The sequence below is a fragment of the Neoarius graeffei genome, chromosome 23 (assembly GCF_027579695.1).
Source record: "Neoarius graeffei isolate fNeoGra1 chromosome 23, fNeoGra1.pri, whole genome shotgun sequence".
Lineage (NCBI taxonomy): Eukaryota > Metazoa > Chordata > Actinopteri > Siluriformes > Ariidae > Neoarius > Neoarius graeffei.
The window spans coordinates 17,039,717-17,062,332 of record NC_083591.1 but is presented as its reverse complement, the minus strand read 5'-3'; the positions used below and the strand labels follow the sequence as shown (position 1 = coordinate 17,062,332).

The 22,616-nt window shown below is 41.8% G+C and overlaps 1 protein-coding gene across 3 annotated transcripts in view; it reads right to left on the bottom strand.

Annotated features, from left to right (window-relative positions):
* LOC132871586 (zinc finger protein 236-like) overlaps nucleotides 1-22,616 on the bottom strand; it is a 71,389-nt gene that overhangs the window by 28,567 nt on the left and 20,206 nt on the right. For all 3 annotated transcript variants that reach the window (XM_060905861.1, XM_060905862.1, XM_060905863.1), the window contains exons 7-12: nucleotides 20,098-20,226; nucleotides 19,812-19,985; nucleotides 17,726-17,921; nucleotides 16,098-16,370; nucleotides 15,307-15,510; nucleotides 13,154-13,286 (exon numbers count right to left, since the gene is read on the bottom strand). In XM_060905861.1, coding sequence (XP_060761844.1) covers nucleotides 13,154-13,286; nucleotides 15,307-15,510; nucleotides 16,098-16,370; nucleotides 17,726-17,921; nucleotides 19,812-19,985; nucleotides 20,098-20,226 — 1,109 coding nt within the window. The remainder of the gene's footprint in view (nucleotides 1-13,153; nucleotides 13,287-15,306; nucleotides 15,511-16,097; nucleotides 16,371-17,725; nucleotides 17,922-19,811; nucleotides 19,986-20,097; nucleotides 20,227-22,616) is intronic.

Genomic DNA, 22,616 nt, shown 5'->3' with positions numbered 1-22,616 from the left:
AAGTGTATGTAATGCCTTATTGTAATGCTTTAAAATGAATATACAACACCGATTCCAAAAAAGTTGGGACAAAGTACAAATTGTAAATAAAAACGGAATGCAATGATGTGCAAGTTTCAAAATTCCATATTTTATTCAGAATAGAACATAGATGACATATCAAATGTTTAAACTGAGAAAATGTATCATTTAAAGAGAAAAATTAGGTGATTTTAAATTTCATGACAACAACACACCTCAAAAAAGTTGGGACAAAGCCATGTTTACCACTGTGAGACATCCCCTTTTCTCTTTACAACAGTCTGTAAACGTCTGGGGACTGAGGAGACAAGTTGCTCAAGTTTAGGGATAGGAATGTTAACCCATTCTTGTCTAATGTAGGATTCTAGTTGCTCAACTGTCTTAGGTCTTTTTTGTCGTATCTTCCGTTTTATGATGCGCCAAATGTTTTCTATGAGTGAAAGATCTGGACTGCAGGCTGGCCAGTTCAGTACCCGGACCCTTCTTCTACGCAGCCATGATGCTGTAATTGATGCAGTATGTGGTTTGGCATTGTCATGTTGGAAAATGCAAGGTCTTCCCTGAAAGAGACGTCGTCTGGATGGGAGCATATGTTGCTCTAGAACCTGGATATACCTTTCAGCATTGATGGTGTCTTTCCAGATGTGTAAGCTGCCCATGCCACACACACTAATGCAACCCCATACCATCAGAGATGCAGGCTTCTGAACTGAGCGCTGATAACAACTTGGGTCGTCCTTCTCCTCTTTAGTCCTAATGACACGGCGTCCCTGATTTCTATAAAGAACTTCAAATTTTGATTCGTCTGACCACAGAACAGTTTTCCACTTTGCCACAGTCCATTTTAAATGAGCCTTGGCCCAGAGAAGACGTCTGCGCTTCTGGATCATGTTCAGATACGGCTTCTTCTTTGAACTGTAGAGTTTTAGCTGGCAACGGCGGATGGCACGGTGAATTGTGTTCACAGATAATGTTCTCTGGAAATATTCCTGAGCCCATTTTGTGATTTCCAATACAGAAGCATGCCTGTATGTGATGCAGTGCCGTCTAAGGGCCCGAAGATCACGGGTACCCAGTATGGTTTTCTGGCCTTGACCCTTACGCACAGAGATTCTTCCAGATTCTCTGAATCTTTTGATGATATTATGCACTGTAGATGATGATATGTTCAAACTCTTTGCAATTTTACACTGTCGAACTCCTTTCTGATATTGCTCCACTATTTGTCGGCGCAGAATTAGGGGGATTGGTGATCCTCTTCCCATCTTTACTTCTGAGAGCCGCTGCCACTCCAAGATGCTCTTTTTATACCCAGTCATGTTAATGACCTATTGCCAATTGGCCTAATGAGTTGCAATTTGGTCCTCCAGCTGTTCCTTTTTTGTATCTTTTAACTTTTCCAGCCTCTTATTGCCCCTGTCCCAACTTTTTTGAGATGTGTTGCGGTCATGAAATTTCAAATAAGCCAATATTTGGCATGAAATTTCAAAATGTCTCACTTTCGACATTTGATATGTTGTCTATGTTCTACTGTGAATACAATATCAGTTTTTGAGATTTGTAAATTACTGCATTCCGTTTTTATTTACAATTTGTACTCTGTCCCAACTTTTTTGGAATCGGGGTTGTATATCATTAGTAATGACCAAAATGAATTAATAAAGCAGGGAGAAAAATACTATTAATTATTTGTTATTCTATTATCAAGCACAAAACTATTGAGAAATCACGGCTTCTGGATCCCAGAAGAAGGCAGCCTTGCCCCAGGGCAAATGTCGCATGACGTCATGCGTGGAACCCTGGTTATCAGAGTCATTTCCGTTCATCTGACTCTGTGCTTTTTTTACTCACTGAGATTGGATATTGTTGTTGGAATCTTACAAAAATAATGATGGGAAAGCGCTGCGTTGTGTTTGGATGTTAAAATTCCTATACAACAGGACAGTCAGTTCACGAATTTCTAAGAAAAAACACAAATCTAAAGCGACAGTGGGTGAGGTTTGTGCAAACAAAGTGGGCAGATTTTGTGTCGCCTACTAACAATAAATCTGATTCATTGAGTGTTCATCACCACCAGAACGACCACATGGGAATTATTGGAGCAAAAAGAAATCCATTCATTTCATACGCTCAATCTGACATTTGGACAGTTCGTCAATTCCCCTTTTATCTCACACACACACACACACACACACAGCACCAGATGCAGGATTATGAGCAACATTTACACACTCGCAACATCCGATTTTATCATATCTGATGCACTTTAACAGGAAGAAAAATGCACGCGCAATCATCATTAATTATTAACTCATCTCATCTCATTATCTCTAGCCGCTTTATCCTTCTACAGGGTCGCAGGCAAGCTGGAGCCTATCCCAGCTGACTACGGGCGAAAGGCGGGGTACACCCTGGACAAGTTGCCAGGTCATCACAGGGCTGACACATAGACACAGACAACCATTCACACTCACATTCACACCTACGGTCAATTTAGAGTCACCAGTTAACCTAACCTGCATGTCTTTGGACTGTGGGGGAAACCGGAGCACCTGGAGGAAACCCACGCGGACACGGGGAGAACATGCAAACTCCACACAGAAAGGCCCTCGCCAGCCCTGGGGCTCGAACCCAGGACCTTCTTGCTGTGAGGTGACAGCGCTAACCACTACACCACCGTGCCGCCCTAATTATTAACTGAAATGTGTTAAATGCTCTCAGATTGCAAAATTGCAAGACTCGATTTGTTTTTAGTTTTTTTCAGGAAAACATGATGAAAGGTAATCACCGCATTCTGCACATCTCTCTATCTATCTGTCCATCTCATGTGTGCTACAGAGGTAGACTGTAGTGAACTGAGTGAACTAGCAATTTCTCATCTTGGGGGCTCGAACAGATAACCATTTACTCCGGAATATCCTTGATAACCATCTGCCCCTTCATCCGACATATAAGAATCCCAGTCACAATCAAAACTCTCTCCAAAATGTGATTCCATATCGAGACTGGTCTAACCACAGCTGCACACATGAACGAAATTGATACCTGGATCTTTGTTACATGTGTGACGTCACGCACCCCTTCAGGATCTTCCGGATGAGTCTCGGCAGATTCCGTGAAAATCGGCTAATCTTATTGATTTTCCATCAATTTATGGCCTTTTGGATCAGCTATGGTTCGAAAACACATGGTCAATCAACATAATGATTGTTGCTTTGTACAAGGAAAAAAGTGGGGTTTAGAGGCGTTACATACACTTTAAGGTCTTCTGCAAGAACAGTCTGAGTGATACTACTAACTAGAGCAAAGGTTAGATTTATTTTATTAATTAGATTTGTGAATTACCAGTAGGCCTTCGCCAGATTCTGAATCAAGTTCATCATATATTGATTAGAGGGTACAAAATTATCATATTGTCTTGTAGCAAGTTCAACGATATCATCGAATATCAAATCACTGCCTGATGAATCAAAATCGCATTGCATTGTAGCAGATCTAGTGGTATCGTCCATACATCCATTATCCATAACCGCTTATCCTCTGCAGGGTCATGGGCAAGCTGGAGCCTATCCCAGCTGACTATGGGCGAGAGGTGAGGTACATGCTGGACAAGTCACCAGATCATCACAGGGCTGACACAGAGACAAACAACCATTCACACTGACACCTACGGTCAATTGAGAGCCACCAATTAGCCTGACCTGCATGTCTTTGGACTGTGGGGGAAACCGGAGCACCCAGAGGAAACCCACGCAAACACGGGGAGAACATGCAAACTCCACACAGGAAGGCCCCTGTTGGCTGCTGGGCTCGAACCCAGAACCTTCTTGCTGTGAGGTGACAGTGCTAACCACTACACCACCGTGCCACCCTAGTGATATCGTAAAAGATGCAATTACTGCCTTAATAATCTAAATTGTATCATACTGTGTGGAAACCTGAGGTTTACACCCCTAGTAATAACATATGGTGAGCTAGTTAGCTAATTAATTGTATTACAGTTTTTCTCCATTGGTTTGGCTCATTTCTTGAAACAGAAATTACATTCTCAAAATAACATGGACAAACCTCCAAACCACTTGGCAATTGTTCACAACAGAATTGAATTTCTCATTCATTTCATCAAATTGCAAATGTCTTAGTACATGTCTCAATGTCTCAGTATATTTTTGCAAATGATTAAGTACAGGTAGCCTACAGTTAGCACAGTTAGCCTACATTTAGCACAATTTCCAAGTGAATAGATCTTGTTAATCTAAACTGATGTTGATTTTCAGTCTGATAGTCGTTCTCTCCAAAACATGTCGGCATCATTTCATTGTATAAGTTATCACATGCACAATAGTCTGTTCAATTGTCAAAATAAGTCAAGAACATAATACCATGAATACCATATATGAATCTCTTGGAACATTTGAGAAATTGATTACAGTAACTGACAGTCAGGTGAAACTAGAACTTGACTAACGAAGGAGGAGTTTCACACATCTCAGATGACCAATCAAACAATATCTTTAGTTACCTGACAGGTGCTGTCCATGATTGTGAATGCTGCCAAACATGTATATATAGAGCTTGACCAGGACCAGTACAATTTCCGAACATGGAGGCACCTGGCCAAGTAAATGAACAAGGGCAACTGCCTGCTCGAGGAAGAGGAAGAAGAAGAGGAGGAGGAGGAGGAGTAAGGGTGCGTTGCGTGGTGGTGGAATGGGGGAAGAGGCCGAGGAGCACGAAGACACCATGCTGTCCCGAATGAAATTTGGGCCACGATTACAGACCATGTTATCAACCATCACCTCACAATGGCGGAGGCAGGTCGCCGAGTGCAGCCTAATGTGCCTCGTTCTACAGTCTCCTCCATCATCCAAACCTTTCGCAGGGAAAACAGGTATGTACTCAGTCAATGATGGAATTACTAGTGCATCTCAAAAAATTAGAATATTGTGAAAAAGTTCAATATTTTCCATCAGTTATTTAAGAAAGTGAAAATGTTATATATTATAGACTCATTACACATAAACTAAAATGTTTCAAGCATTTTTCTCTTTTAATTTTAATCAGTATGGCATACAGTACAAAAACATAAAAAAAACCCATCTCAAAATATTAGAATATTTCATGTCGAGTTTGAGTAAAACAGTATGAACACAGTGTATCTCTCGGTCTAGTTCAGTACACACAACCACAATCATGGGGAAGACTGCTGACTTGACTGTTGTCCAGAAGATGATCACTGATGCCCTCCACAAGGAGGGTAAGCCACAAAAGGTCGTTGCTGAAAAGGGTGGCTAGAAAAGGTGCACAAGCAACAGGGATGGTCGCAGTCTTGAGAGGATTGTCAAGAAAAGTTGATTCAAGAACTTGGGAGAGCTTCACAAGGAGTGGACTGAGGCTGGTGTCAGTGTATCAAGACCCATCATGAACAGACATCTTCAAGAAAGGGGATACAACTTTTGCATTCCTAATATCAAGCTACTCCTGAGCCAGAGACAATGTCAGAAGTGTCTTATCTGGGCTAAGGAGAGAAAGAAATGGACTGTTGCTCAGTGGTTCAAAGTCCTCTTTTCAGATGAAAGTACATTTTGCATTTAATTTGGAAATCACGGTTCTAGAGTCTGCAGGAAGAGTGGAGAGGCACAGAATCCAAGGTGTTTGAAGCCCAGTGTGAAGTTTCCACAGTCTGTGATGATTTGGGGTGCCATGCCATCTGTTGGTGTTGGTCCACTGTATTTTATCAAGTCCAAAGTCAACACAGCCATCTACCAGGAGATTTTAGAGCACTTCATGCTTCCATCTGCTGATGAGCTTTTTGGAGATGCTGATTTCCTTTTCCAGCAGGACTTAGCACCTACCCACAGTGCCAAAACTACTACCAAAATGGTTTGCTGACCATGATATTACTGTGTTTGATTGGCCAGCCAACTTGCCTGACCTGAACCCCATTGAGAATCTATGGGGTATTGTCAAGAGGAAGATGAGAAACACCCGACCCAAAAATACAGATACGCTGACGGCCACTATCAAAGCAACCTTGGCTTCAATAACACCTCAGCAGTAGTGGTGTCAACAATAATCGATTCGGCAATGCATCGCAATGCGGGGCATGGACGATTCAGCATCGATTCGGCAACATGCCAGATCGATTCAGCGTATTTAAAAAAAAAAAAACTTCCGTGGGCATTTCCGGAGCAACATCACAGACATGCGCAGTCTGTAGCTGCACGCCAATCGAGAGAGCACTAGCTTAGCAAGATGGCTGAGGCGGAGGAAGAGGACTGCGAGAGACAGGTTATTATTAACGCTAAAAACACTAAACAGCTGTAATTTGTTTTCTTTTTCATATTTGAAACTCTATAACATTCAATTTTATTTTGTTTAAAACAGGAGTGATACACACAACAGCCAATAAAATGTTGTTCAGTATCTGACTGCTTGTATTGCCTCATGACCAGGGGTGTAGTGGGCGTGGTACGCGGGGGTACGCCGTCCACCCACTTCTCCCGAGGTGAGATTAAAAAAAAAAAAAAAGTCATCCAATGACCTGAGTTTATACGCTCTACAGTAAGTGACACGTGCCTTTGTGCTCATCATCAATGGCCCCCCCCACCCCCCATCGAACGTTATGTAAAACGCAAAGTAGAATGCATTCTAAACGCAGCCGAGATATTAGAATTATGTAAACGGTTGACTCCGCCATCTGTCGGTTTAATGCTTCATGATCTTTGAAGTTCTAATGCGATTTTTGCTCAGTATAGGCCTATGATTTTGAATAGCCTAATAATAACAGTAGGGTCTCTCTCTCTCTCTGTGTGTGCGCGTGTGTGTGTGATTTCCGGGCGTTCATGGTAGCAGCACCGACAGGGCAACAGAACTGATATAATCGCCTGCCTGGTCATCCTTACGCGGATAATTTCACCACATACTGTATTTTATATATGATTTGAAATTCATAATCTTTGTGGCCTTCCTGTTTAGTGTTTTGTTGTACATCCAAAAATGTGAAATGACAATAAATTTAAAGAAATACTCAAGTCTTTAAGAAGGAGTGCATGGTAGGGCTTAACCCAATGGCTGCATGTCATGTATTTTGTATACGCAGGTGCCTCAATCGCGCCAGACTAAATGCTTGATTTATTTGATTGGTGCCTTTTATAATAAATTTCAGCCCATTGCTGGTTTGTATGCGATGTGAGTGAGTGACGTGACTTTTTTTGAACTTCTGAACACATGCTGTAGCTGTTGCCACGGCAGTAAGTAGGCTAGTAAAAATATCGAATTCCGAATGCAGCTCGGCTCAAATGAACATGAATCGAACATGAACAAAGGTGTTTGTGTATCATAATTTCCAATATTTTGGCTTCACGCCTGATAGTCCATGTTAAACCTATGCAAGGTTTATGTTGAGTTCCAGCAGCAGAGTGGTGCTGTCTACGACGATGCATTCGGAAGGAGAAGGCGAATTTGTTCCTCTTTAGCCATTTTGGCATATTTATTGGAGACAAAATAAACCGTGGCTTTTCGCCATAACAGTTGGGCTGTACTGACAAACACGGATGAAAATTGCACACATAAAAATGTCTGGAAAAAAGTGTCTTCTTGTGACCTCTTGTGTTGTTAAAAGAACGTAACATTTATACATATCATTCATACCAAACATAGGCGACCAAACAAAGGCTACCGCTTCTGACATGATATCAAATCGATGACGTCACGAATCGCGTACCCCCACTACACCACTGCTCATGACTACTGAAAAATTTGCCTTGCTTTCAGTAAAATTTTAACGCATCACAATGCATCGTAGAATCGGATTGAATCGAATCGAATCGTTACCCTCCGAATCGTAATTGAATCATGAGGGCTGTGCCAATGCACACCCCTACTCAGCAGTGCCACTGATCACCTCCATGCCACACCACATTGATACAGTAATTCATGGTAAAGGAGCCCCAACCAAGTATTGAGTGTATAAATGAATATACTTTTCAGAAGTTGGACATTTTTGTAATGTAAATCCTTTTTTTTTGATTGATCTTAGGGAATATTCTAATAATTAGAGATACTGGATTTCTGATTTTCATGAGCTATAAGCCATAATCATCAAAATTAAAACAAAAAAGGCTTTAAATATTTCACTTTACATGTAATGAATATAGAATATACCGTATGAAAGTTTACCTTTTTGAATTAAATTATGAAAAAAAAATGAACTTTTTCATGGTATTCTAATTTTTTGAGATGCACTAGTATATGTCATATAGGACAGGACACTGTGCATAAATCAAGAAATGTATTTATTTATTCATTTACCTATTCATTTAGTGTGTGTGTGTGTGTGTGTGTGTGTGTGTTATAGGCCTACAGTAATATCTTACCTCAATGGGATGTTATGATACTAAAAATGACAAGAAAAATATTGGAGAAAATAAACTACGTAATTATTGATGATATAGTTTACAGTAGTATTCCAGTCACTGTGCAGTGATGCATTAGAATTGTGGTAAAGTTACTGTAAGTAAAAACAACAATACAATTACATTGGTAACTCATTCTGTAAGAAATACATAAGGAATACATTACGAATGGTAATACAGTGTTGTCCTTTGAATTCTATGTCTAGGATTGGACGACAACCGTGCACGGGTGGCAGAGGAAAACTTCTCAATGAACAACAAGAACAAGAGATCTGTAACATGGTGATGGCAAATAATGCCATCACATTGAGACAGATCCGCGCTGCAATCCGACAAAACAATGCCATATTCCAAAATGTCAACTCTATAAGCATCTCCACAATAGACCGGATATTGAACAAGCATCAGATGACCATGAAGCAACTTTACAGGGTACCATTTGAGAGGAACTCTGACAGAGTGAAAGAGCTGCGGTACCAGTATGTACATGTAAGTCAGTTACTGGTTGTCTATCATTATAACCTTTTTACAATTAAGCAGTGGTTCCCAAACTTTTTTGGCTTCAGTACCCCCTTTACCTGATTTCTGAATCCAAGTATTTGCTTTATCTGACTTCAACATTTTGCCTAAAAACTGAAACAGAAAACTGTACCTTACTGTATGATACAATTATCATTATAATCCTTATTTTGAAGAATATAACATACGATAAGAAAAGGGGTCAAGGAGCTGCAATTAGTGCCTCCCAAGCAGATCTATCTAATACTGTGGGTTTTACTGTAACATTTCAGTAAGTCTAGTCATTGATGATTTCCCCCTCCCCTTTCTGTCAAATACCCCTTGTAGTACCTCTGCGTAGGCCTATCCCTAGGGGTACATGTACCCCAGGTTTGGAACTACTGGAGTAGTGGCCAGTAGTATATTGAACTTGTGGAGGAGAACATTCCTATGTAATTGTCTGTTACTGTAGTGTATGACTCTTCTGTTTGACTGATTTGATGTTTTTTTTTACTCTACTGTAGAGAATAATGGCATTGGAAGGAAACGAGACCTCTCACATCCTCGTGTTTGTGGATGAAGCTGGCTTCAACCTGGCCAAGGGCCGAAGACGTGGCCATAATATTATTGGCCACTCCACTCACATCCCCAGTCTTGGCCCATACAATACACAGAAGCTCCTCATCTTCTTGGACCGCCTTTATTCTAATTGGATCCCTGAAAATGAGAGAGGTCTCGTAGGGCCTCACCTACCAAACTATGTCAGTGTGTGGGACAATGTGAATTTCCACCATGGCCCACTCATCAGGGCCTGGTTCACTACTCATCCAAGGATGGTCATGGTGTTCCTACCACCTTACTCTCCTTTCCTCAATCCAATTGAGGAGTTTTTCTCCGCTTGGAGGTGGAGAGTGTATGAGCATCAGGCTCAAGATCAGAGGTCCCTGCTCCATGCAATGGACGCTGCATGTGAAGATATTACAGGAGATCAGTGTAGGGGATGGTTGCGACATGCACACCATTTCTTCCCTCGTTGCATCGCAAGGGAGAATATACGCTGTGATGTGGACGAGAATCTGTGGCCAGACAGACAGCAGTGTGTGGATGGCCAGGAGGGTGAGGAGGACGGCCAGGAGGGCGAGGACAGTGGCCAGGAGAGGGAGGGTGAGGACAGCGACCACTGAATAAGTGTTAGTTGTGAAACTCCAGCTTTATTTACAGCACTGTAGGCTTTGTTTGTGTGTTTATATTACAGTATATTATGCTGTATACATTTTCTTTTTACTCTGATGTATGGAAGTTACTTTGTGTGTGAATAATAATGGTTACAATTTCCTTGGCAGTATGAGTGCAATGTGTGCTGTCAAACCTTGGAGGCTACTCTTACCGTAAAATCCTTTTTTTTTTTCAGTTTTATACACAATTGTATTCTGTTAGCTAGACAAAAAAACTAGTACAGTAACCATTGTCAATGAAGGACTGAGCTAAGACTGAGAGGTGGACATGAGGGATATTTCAATGGTCCTCTGCCATAGTGACAAAACATCTAAACATTTTGACTTGCAGTGCTTACACAATGCCAAAGGGACGATGCATTTTGGGGGCAATGACTATTTATATGAGAAAGGAATTTAGTTTTAACACGAGTGAACTGTTTTGGGAGAGATATGAGCTTTTGCAAGTGAACCATGGTGTTGTGCTGAACCATCCAGGTTATTTTGGCAAAAGCACCAAGAGTGTTGAGAACGTCCGGTCTGTTTCAAGAAATGAGCCAAAGCAATTGAGAAGGGTCTTTGCGATTTGGTGGCACTGACTCTTTATATGGGAAAGGAATTTAGTTTTGAAGCAGGAGTGAACAGTTTTGGGAGAGATATGAGCTTTTGCAAGTGAGCTATGGTGTTGTGCTGAACTGTAAGACTGTTTTGCCAAATGATCTTAGAGTTTTGAGAATGTAATTTCTTTTTCAAGAAATGAGCCAAACCAATGGAGAAAAACTGTAATACAGACTAAAGAAAACAAATGACTACATGATCTTATCCTCTTCTAACAACGAGTCTAATGTAGCACCTTGTGTTTTTGCTCCCTTGACAAAAAGTTGGCCAACATTTCTACTTGTGGCGAGATGTGATTCTATCCTGGCATCACATGTAAAAGATATTGAGTCTGGGTACCAACTTTAGAGCTCCAGAGTACACATCACTTACTATAGTTAGAGCACACGAGTTAGTGCATTACATTTAAACACCAAATTAAATTTTGTTTACAAGTCAATACGGAGTAGGTTTTTTTTCCCCTTTCTCTTGTTGTTGAATCCTGTACTTATAAACGCTGTGCTTATAATGCGCTGTGAAGGCAGGGACTGAGCGCTGATCTATGAATGGAGAGAGCAATCAGGGGAGGTAAGTGGCAGAGCGGCTGCAGCTGTGACAGATTTAATTAATGATTGCACTGTGTTACTGTGAACGGCTTAAAGGTCATAGGCAAGGGTCGGAGGTGGAACGTAGAATATCAACTTTATTGTCTAGGAGAATGACCCAAAAAGCAAATGCAATCTTCCTGGTGTCTAATTTGCACCCTAAAATTGAATAAAACGGTTAAAATATACTGGTTTGCGCAAGTTCCGAAGGTTTGTTTATACCTCACTTATGCGCACTTTTACCGCCAGGGGACAGTCATCATGACGTCATTCAAGGCAAACAGATTGGGAGCAGTTCTGTGTTTACTTGCAAACCGAGCACACGTGTACAGACTTTGGTCGTGAGAGGTTGTGTAAAATGTCTGAAAGCAATAGCGATTTTGAAGTAGGAACTCTCCAAATTGAATATCGAGAGGTGAAACCATATATGTATGAACCTATGGTCGTTGCGAAGCAATCGGTGAATGTGGCCCACTGGTTTGACTGTGCGGCCTCGGAATCGGACAGCAGCTCGGCCGACTCTGATTGCGGTGACCCCGGACCTCAACAAGACTCGCACCCAAACGATTTATCCTGGTAATTATGATAAATTCTTACTTTTGTCGCAATACTAAATAAGAGCCCTTTTGAAGAATAATTAAACCGCCCTCCCTAGTGGATATAAGTAACGATTACTTGACAGTGCGCCGGTAGGCCACATTAGCCTGCCATCTGCAGCATTATACTATTTATAGCCTACTCTAAGCGAGGAAATATCCCTTTGTCTCCTTTCCACAATGATTGAACAGGATCCCTCAGGATTCTTGACTTGTCAATTGCAAGCAAAAGTAAAAATGTTTACCTCCAATCTTCTCCTTTTTGCTTGAGCGTTGCTGGTCCGTTTCTTCTTTGACTGCCTGATTTTGTGTTCGAATTTTGTCGGAACAGCGTCAGGTTTGAGCCTTCTCTGTCCGACACTGATACCTAAACTCTCCAAGAGATGGGGATTCTTCGAAAAGTGATCGGAACACAGAGTGGCGTATTTACCCGGCTGCCAACCCTCTCGCTTCACGCGCATAATCCACTCTCTCCGCCTCTTCTCCTCTCTCGGAAAAAGGTAAAAACTTCTTCCTGAACCGGTCCCGTTGTTACAGTTCACTGCACAACAGTAAGGCATGGTTTTTCTTTGGAAATTCCCGAACGCACGTCTGCACCCAAGCCAAATGGCAATGCAAATAAACGGAAGTGGACTCAACTCAAGCGATTTGTTTGTCTTGAATGACGTCATGCGCCGAGTGGTCACGAAAATCGCCGAGCAGAAATTCGCCGCAATCCGCACTAACTTATTCTAACTTATTTTAATTATTACTTATTAACAATACTTCTTGGGACCAGAAGAAAATTACAGAGGGTTTAACATATAAAGTTTCAAATGTGCATAAATTTAAAACCTTTGCCTATGACCTTTAAGGCATAAAAGCGGGAGCGTGCTGAGAGCCGAGACAGAAGTCGTGATCCAGCACAGAGCTCTGTGTGCGTGTTTAAGTTGATGAGTGTGTCTCAGAGTGAGACTGCTGTTTAACAAAACCTCTAAAAAGTGTACAGTTAAGCAAAGCGCAAATATATGCAAGTAAAACAGCCTGCCTGTCCCCGTCTCTTCAGTCTCTCGAACCTCACTCTGTCACACGTGCCGACAGTGTACGACATACAATGGACAGGACTGAAACCTACATTAAAAAATATACAATTTAAAAAAATATTTACAAGCTCTCAATGATCACGACTGAACAACTGGAGGTCACTTATTTATTTAGCTTGTTACCTGACATGCTGTTTGAGGTGACTCGACTTTTTGTATGCTTTGCTGCAGAAGGTGCACTTGTATGGCCGCTCATTTTCCACAATGTCCAGATACTGCTGAAGTGCGGCCCGTGAGTTCTGATTCTGCAGCAGACCTAGAGTAAGAGAACATGCATGCGCGCGCACACACACACGTGCATTTTCAGCTGGAGTAGCTCTATTTCTTATTTCTTTAGTGCCACCATGGCAACCCAAAAGGTCATTAACATTAATGTTGACCTGTTTAGTTAACTTCATTAGTGCTGTGAAGAAGAAGAGGTCATGACAGCCAGTGAATTACAACTCATACCCAGTGACATAGAACTCCATACCCCAAAATAAGAGGGATAATATCTTGACATGCCATTCAGTATATTATGTGACCCCTAGTGGGTAATTCTAGGTGGCAGGGTTTTTTAAGGTATAAAACCTGAAAACAAAAGATTATTTTACAACCCCGATTCCAAAAAAGTTGGGACAAAGTACAAAATGTAAATAAAAACGGAATGCAATGATGCGGAAGTTTCAAAATTCCATATTTTATTCAGAATAGAACATAGATGACATATTAAATGTTTAAACTGAGAAAATGTATCATTTAAAGAGAAAAATTAGGTGATTTTAAATTTCATGACAACAACACATCTCAAAAAAGTTGGGACAAGGCCATGTTTACCACTGTGAGACATCCCCTTTTCTCTTTACAACAGTCTGTAAACGTCTGGGGACTGAGGAGACAAGTTGCTCAAGTTTAGGGATAGGAATGTTAACCCATTCTTGTCTAATGTAGGATTCTAGTTGCTCAACTGTCTTGGGTCTTTTTTGTCGTATCTTCCGTTTTATGATGCGCCAAATGTTTTCTATGGGTGAAAGATCTGGACTGCAGGCTGGCCAGTTCAGTACCCGGACCCTTCTTCTACGCAGCCATGATGCTGTAATTGATGCAGTATGTGGTTTGGCATTGTCATGTTGGAAAATGCAAGGTCTTCCCTGAAAGAGACGTCGTCTGGATGGGAGCATATGTTGCTCTAGAACCTGGATATACCTTTCAGCATTGATGGTGTCTTTCCAGATGTGTAAGCTGCCCATGCCACACGCACTAATGCAACCCCATACCATCAGAGATGCAGGCTTCTGAACTGAGCGCTGATAACAACTTGGGTCGTCCTTCTCCTCTTTAGTCCGAATGACACGGCGTCCCTGATTTCCATAAAGAACTTCAAATTTTGATTCGTCTGACCACAGAACAGTTTTCCACTTTGCCACAGTCCATTTTAAATGAGCCTTGGCCCAGAGAAGACGTCTGCGCTTCTGGATCATGTTTAGATACGGCTTCTTTGAACTATAGAGTTTTAGCTGGCAACGGCGGATGGCACGGTGAATTGTGTTCACAGATAATGTTCTCTGGAAATATTCCTGAGCCCATTTTGTGATTTCCAATACAGAAGCATGCCTGCATGTGATGCAGTGCCGTCTAAGGGCCCGAAGATCACGGGCACCCAGTATGTTTTTCCCACCTTGACCCTTACGCACAGAGATTCTTCCAGATTCTTTGAATCTTTTGATGATATTATGCACTGTAGATGATGATATGTTCAAACTCTTTGCAATTTTACACTGTCGAACTCCTTTCTGATATTGCTCCACTATTTGTTGGCGCAGAATTAGGGGGATTGGTGATCCTCTTCCCATCTTTACTTGAGAGCCGCTGCCACTCCAAGATGCTCTTTTTATACCCAGTCATGTTAATGACCTATTGCCAATTGACCTAATGAGTTGCAATTTGGTCCTCCAGCTGTTCCTTTTTTGTACCTTTAACTTTTCCAGCCTCTTATTGCCCCTGTCCCAACTTTTTTGAGATGTGTTGCTGTCATGAAATTTCAAATGAGCCAATATTTGGCGTGAAATTTCAAAATGTCTCACTTTCAACATTTGATATGTTGTCTATGTTCTATTGTGAATACAATATTAGTTTTTGAGATTTGTAAATTATTGCATTCCTTTTTTATTTACAATTTGTACTTTGTCCCAACTTTTTTGGAATCGGGGTTGTAGTTTCTGGAGGCAGTCTTCCTAGTGCATCACATCTACTGAGACACAATGTTCCTCTGTGTGTGTGTGTGTGTGTGTGTATACCCAGGTCAGAGATGAGGATAGGCTCCTGCAGCTGTATATCAGGAAGTGGCAGGTTGTGTTTGGAGACACGCGCTCTGTTCGGTTTGCGTGGGAATTTGTGCTTTTTCTGCTGCAGATTTTTGAAGTGTGAGGCAATGTGTGTCTTCCTGTGACCCGACGTCCGGAAGATCTTATCACAGTGTGGACACGGGAATGGCCGCACACCTGCAGGAATGCGCATGCAGATACACATCTTACAATTACTTGGGTTTAGCTAGATGACTAAAGTGCCTGCAGCGCTAATTAGTACTTCAATTATACAACACAAAAAGCGGGTTTCAGACTGTTGAGTGCATATGGGAAAAATCAAATAAGCAATTATGAAGTGCACACAAAACTCAGACAGATAATAAATAATAAATAATGAATGTTATAACATATTAAAATGAGTGAATTAATATGAACATATGGTTTGCTTTGCAGCCGACACTTCTGTCAGAGCTGCTGTTACAGAAAATTAAACGATTATACATCAAAAGTAATAAGGCACTGAAGTGATGGCAAACTAAGAGCTTTTCAATTCGCACTCAGCAAGACTCACAAATGCATGCGTGATCACAACATGGACTAGTAATAAAACACACAAATATTTGTATTGCCTAAGAGAATAATATAAAATGCACTAAAATTAAATATGTTTATTCACTCTAATTCAGATGCACAAACTGCTTTCCATTCACTTTCTGAATCTGTGCATGTTTGATACTGATTTATCTGTGTGTGTGTGTGTGTGTGTGTGTGTGCTCACTCACCCGTGTGCAGCCTCATATGCACCTTCATGCTACCAGAGGTGGAGAAGCTCTTCCTGCAGTGTGTACATTGGAAGGCCTTGATGCCAGAGTGTGTTTTAGTGTGTGCAGTGAGAGTGCTCTTCACAGCAAATGCTCTGAAACACTGCGCACACTTGTACGGCTTCTCGTGCGTGTGTATGCGGATATGACGCACCAGATCACTTGGCTTCTTAAACTCCTTACAGCAGTATGGGCAACCATGCCAGCGCACTCCACACTCTTCCCTGACAGTGCCTGAAACACACACACACACGTACTTCTATCATCGTGGGGACACTCACTGACTTAATGCATTCCCTAGCCCCTTATCCTAACCTTAACCATAACAACTAAATGCCTAACCCTTACCCAAACTCTAACCTAAACCTCGTTCTGAACTGAACCCTAAAACTAAGTCTTAACCCTCAAACAGCCCTTTGAAGAAGTGAGGACCAGCCAAAAATGTCCTAACTGTGTTGGTAAAAAAATAAATAAATAAAAAATAAAAAAAAGTTTTCTGGTCCTCAACATGTAGCAAATACAAGTATGCACATACACGCACGCACGCTCGCGCGCACACACACACACACACACGAATATATAAACAGACAAGCTCAATCCATCAAATCAGTCAGTCAGTTATTAAATCAATCAACCAGTCAGTCAGTCAGTAAGTCAATCAGTCAATTTTTCAATCACTCACTCTTTCGATAAATCAGTCAGTCAATAAATCAATAAGTCAGTCAGTCAGTCAGTCAATCAGCCAGTCAGACAATCAGTCAAATCAGTCAGTCAATCAGCAAATCAATCAGACAGTCAGTCAGTCAGTTGGGTTGTCAATTACTCAGCCATTCATTCAATTGATCGGTCATTCAGTCACTCAATAAATCAGCCAATCAAGTCAGTCAGTTAACAAATCAGTCAATCAGTCAGTCATTCAGAAACATCAATTATCCGGAACAATTAATCAATACCAAGCAACCAAAAAGAGCTAACAATTTAGCGCTAATGAGTCAGTCAGCTGATCAGCCAAGACCAATTAATCCAGTAGAAACATTAATAATCAGTAACATTACAGTTATAATATTATTATTATTAGTTAATTAATATAGTATTAATAACTCTGATAAACAGAAGTAAAAAAAAAAATAGTACAATCTCATTCACACACACACACACACACACACACACACACACACACACACACACAAGAACAGGTGTGAGAAATAAGTCAGCACGGAGCAATTTAAAATGTTAAACGGTACCAGCCTGAACCTGATCTGAACATACTGGAAAAAAAAAAAACTGCCACAAACATTCAATAAGCTTTCAGTCTGTTTCGATCAGACTGAGATCGAAATCTTGTACTCAGATTATAACATAACCTGTGTTTTTCTGTCAATGCACTGATTAGTCTGTTGAAATTCTCCATAACCTGCTCTTCTGTTGCTCTTTCTTCTTACTTTTCTCAACTTCAGAGTCCTGATAAGTTCTAAGAGGTTATCAGCAGTGTTCCCTATAACCTAAACCACAGACCATTAATCATTCAGTAAACCCCAAACATCCAATATCACAAATACACAAGTCCACACACACACATACACACACACCAGGAATCTGTACAGTCTTTTTAAAGATGCTCCTCTTCTCCTTCTTGAGCAGTTTGTGTGGTAAGGTACCGGTGGGCTTGTGGGTGTGAGCGGGATGGGTGTTGACGCCCTCTGTGGTGAGTGGAGGAACTGCAGCACTGCCCTGAGCCTCCGACTGAACTGGGATTGAACTGAGACCGCTATTCTGCAGGGCTTGCTGTTCTCTCAGACACACACACACACACACACACACACACTCAGTTCACTGAATTCTCAACCTGATGAGTTAAACATTCTCTCCACTGCGCCACAGTGTCCTATGTTTATTGCAATGAGCACATTGGTTGACTGGACTGTAGTGATGTCTTGTTAGATTCATTAGGAGTGTGTAAAAGAACTGAACTCGGGGGTCACGCCAGAAAGTTTAAGCTCTCAGCTCTTGGTTTGCTGTGGACCATGGGTCTTTAAAAGAATTTAATTTAATCTAACTACACATATCGGACAATGCCACTGATGGGGACAACATATCTGCTTGGTCCCCCCCCCCCAATTTTCTCCCAATTGAATCTTTGCCGAATCCCACACACGAGCTCATGCTCTCTTAAAGTGCATATTCTGGACCAATTTCATTTTGTTTTTTTTTATATGAAAGTATGTCCCTTTACACGCTCATCCAGAAGGGTAATTTTGCACAAGGCCATCTGTCTACAGCAGAAAAAAATAAAATAACAAAACGCGTCTGGAAAAATCCCAAGGGAGTCTGAAGATTCCCTTGGGAATTCGTGACATTATCTGCGGAAGCGCGAGCAGGCTACGCGAGCTTTGCATGGTTTAAGTGCACAGCCTGTGTAGACCAAGCCCTCCCATTTCTCTCTCATTGTCCGGTCTTTTGGAAAACGATGAGTACTAATCCCATCAAGATTGGTGTTGCTACACCCTCCTACGATACATCTGTTAACCATTTTAATAATTACGTGATAACGTTGAAGAAATTTGCAGAAAACCACCAGGTCGTTTTCTCATAAACAAACCAGCGCTGACGTAGGATTCAGAAGGAGGCGTCCCGCAGATGACGTCACGAAAATCAATGTTTGCTGGGAAATCCAAATGCCAAGTTTTTTCAGAGGCAGACCAATTCGCCTCAAATGGCTTGATTTCAACTGCATTTTTATGGTATTGCGCAAGGTAAAAAAATTGCAGAGAAGGCAGAATGTTACAGATATTTGACCAAAGTTTAATATAAAATAGGAGAATTACATTGATCTTGCTCCGTGATATGCACTTTAATGCACAACAGCTACCAGTCTGGGACGGCAAAGTCTAACAGGTGCTTCTCCTCAAACTGGCCCTTATGTAATATTATTGAGCAGTTGACTGCACTTGTAGGAGAGCATTCAACTTTACTAACTGCCCACAATAGGCACTCCTGTTGCTCTGGTCAAGCTAGAAGAGAGGATTGTCCTTCATACACAGAGAACAAGAAAATGATTCCATTTTCAGAAAAGGTATAACATCATCAGGACTGATATTTAAATCTTATGATGATGATGAGACAAATGTTAAGGAGTTGGCTGATAATGTTACTGTTGTTAACATCATTTTGCTTCTTTGTTTGTTTATTTTGTTTAGGGTTGATTTAGTTTAGGGTTTGTATCCAAGTCCATCATTTTAATTATATTTGGTTGCTCTGAAACTGAATTAAGGCTTTGAAAACAACAATGAATTCCTGGAACAGTGAGAACATGAGGGACTGTGAATGTCACAGTGCTTTAAGCTTCGCAATCAGCTGGGGATTTTTTTTTTCCTAAACCAAATTACTTTATAGCATTTTGATTGCTTCAATCCTCATGTGAATAATACTTGGATGAGTGGACAATAACTACAATTTTAATGATGGATCCTACTGATACACAGGGTTTTCAACTCGCATTCAGACTGTTTACAAAATCAGAGATATACTGGGACAATGAAGAGGGTAATAAAGAGAAATAAAATGAAAAAAAAGAGAGAGGGCACATCTTCATGCATTTGTCTATATTTCTATCCATCTATTTATCTGTTTCTTTATTCATTTATTTCTGATCCTCTGTCTCAAGGCTTGGCTCACCTGCAAGATATCTTGATTGATAGCTGTCTCCATAGCGATAGTCGGGCCAGGAGGTGGAGCTTGAGTGCTGTCGCTCGTGACCTGTTCTGAAAGTTCCAGCAGTTGCTGGATCACATCGGTCACACCCTCTGTTCCTTCTGTCCCACCTCCTGTCTGCCCAGGTTCTGCCCCTTCCTGCAGAAAACAGGAAGTGAGTGGGAAATTAATGAGCACACTGGAGTATGATACAGTATGATGACACTTTGTGTGTGTAAAATGGTGTGTCACCATGTATGTATGTGTGTACCTGTATGTTGGGTGACTCTTCAACCTCCATGATGGAGATGTGCATTTTACTGATGTGAGCATTCAGGCTGCCCAGCTTCTTATACACACAGCTACAGTCCATACAGGGGTACACAGGGACACCTGCAGTCTGAGAAAGAGAGAGAGAGAGGTTAAATATTATATTAGATAACACCTTGTTTATAATGACAAAGTGGAAAAGAACTAAATTACAGAGACGCAATAAATAAGTGTATTCAACAGGACATTTGTAATGATAGTGATGCATTAGAGCAGCTAAGCGCTCACCACTCCATAACTCTGATCCTCTTATGGTAATAGAGACACATTAACACCTCTATATTGAACACAAGACACAAAGTACGTGTGCTCGTTTTTCATCAGTAAGAACCGACAACAAAGCAGAGCATACCTTATGAAAGTGGGCAGGGTGAGGCAAGTCAATGAATTTGAGCAGAGTTTACTTTACAAAAACCAGATACAAAGTGACATGGTGATTTCTAATAAGAGCGAAGACCATAAGTCTCAAGAAATTCCATTTTCCAGACTGTGAAACATTATTCATATTTTTTCTTGCTCCTGTCCTAGTTCCTAGTTGAGATGAAAGAGAAACTAATAGTTGAGGTCTATTGATCCAGAAAAGGAGCAGTGTGCATTTCCTTTAACCTGCTGAATCAGAATATTATCACACAGCCAAACTCAGACTCTGAGAGCAAATCAAAATCGTGACGCACAGCAAGAACCTGATTCTCAGAGCAATCACATGCTGAGAATCATACTCACACTCTCAGGACAATAATCATCGAGTGCACATCGAGTGCAGGTAAGACTCTTTCTTCTAGAGAGAATTGGAATTGAGTGAGAATTGACTCCGGTTAAAATCAAATAAACCAGAGAGAAGGAGAGTTCATCAGGAAGAGCTCTCACCACTTGAAGAAAGTTTACCGCCATAATAAACAGTTCCTTTCGACCTCTCTAACTTTCAGTCTGTTTTTTTGGGTTAACTTTTTGAGCAGGTAGCTTTGCTATTAGAGACCTGCAACTTGTAATACTATAGACCACAGTGCTATTAAATTCTCAAATCTGATCGGTTAGAAAGTGTTAATTAATCTTCTATAACTGTTAGGGTTTTGCTGGGATTCGAACCTGGTTCGCTGGTGTGATAATCCAGCAAACCCCCACTAGGCCACCAGGGGGATGACTCAAGTGCAGAGGTGTGAGGCGGAAGTAGAAAAGTATCAAAAACAGTTTATTTACACTATGTACAATCCAAGGGAAAAAACAAAAAGAATAATCCAAAGTTCAGAAGATAAACAAAAATAAAATATCCCAAGGTTCAAAGTCCAAAATCCAAATAAGAAAAAAGGCAAAAACTCAAACGCTCAGAAGATCAAAAAGGTCAAAAACAAAATCCACAAAGTCCAAAAGAAAGAAGCAAAAACCAAGAATACAAAGACACAGGCAAGGTACATGGGACAGAGGGAACTAGCACTAACAGCATAACATAGGAAAAAGACTCCGTGACAAGGGAACAAACAGAGGGGTATTTATACACAAACTAATTAAGGACAGGGCGGGGCAGGAAACAGGCAATAAGACAAAAACAAAACACAGTGGTGACCTCTAGAGGCCCAAAACAAACATGACCAGAAAAGGAAATAACAGTGGCCTCTAGAGGCCAAAACAGTCCCAGTCCTAACAGGACCCCCCCCTCTAGGAGCGTCTCCTGATGTTCCCAGGACGATCAGGATGGGCCGAATGGAAGTCCCGACAAAGTTCTTTATCGAGTATGTCCCGAGCTGGGACCCAGCAGCGCTCCTCAGGGCCATAGCCCTCCCAGTCCACAAGATATTGGAGGCCCCCGCGAACCTGGCGGGAGTCCAGCAGGCGGCGCACGGTGAACACAGTCTGATCCTGGAAAATGCGGGGGGGCGGGGGGTTCCTAGGGGCAGGGGCATACGTGGACGTCAGTACGGGCCGCAACAGGGAAACATGGAATGTGGGGTTGATCCTTAGCGTACGTGGTAACTGGAGCCGGTAGGAGACAGGGTTAACTCTGCGTACAACCTTGAAGGGGCCAATGTAGCAAGGAGCAAGCTTGCGGTTCTCCACCCGCAGCGGAAGGTCCTTGGTGGACAGCCAAACCCGCTGCCCAGGGTGGAAAGTGTGGGCAGGTCTCCTATGGCGGTTGGCCTGAGTCTGGTTGATACTGGAGGTCTGGATGAGTGTCCTCCTGACCTTGCTCCAGGTCTTGCGACACCGTCTCACGTAATGGTTGACCGAGGGCACCCCAGCGTCCTCCTCCTGGTCCGGGAACAGAGGTGACTGGAACCCGAATTGGCACTGGAACGGCGACAGCTTGCTGGCCGATGACTGCAGGGTGTTGTGGGCATACTCTGCCCATGGCAGCCAGGTGCTCCACGATGTCGGGTTATCCATAGCCAGGCCTCGCAGGGTGGTTTCCAGGTCCTGGTTGAGCCTCTCTGTCTGGCCGTTGGACTGGGGGTGGAACCCAGAGGA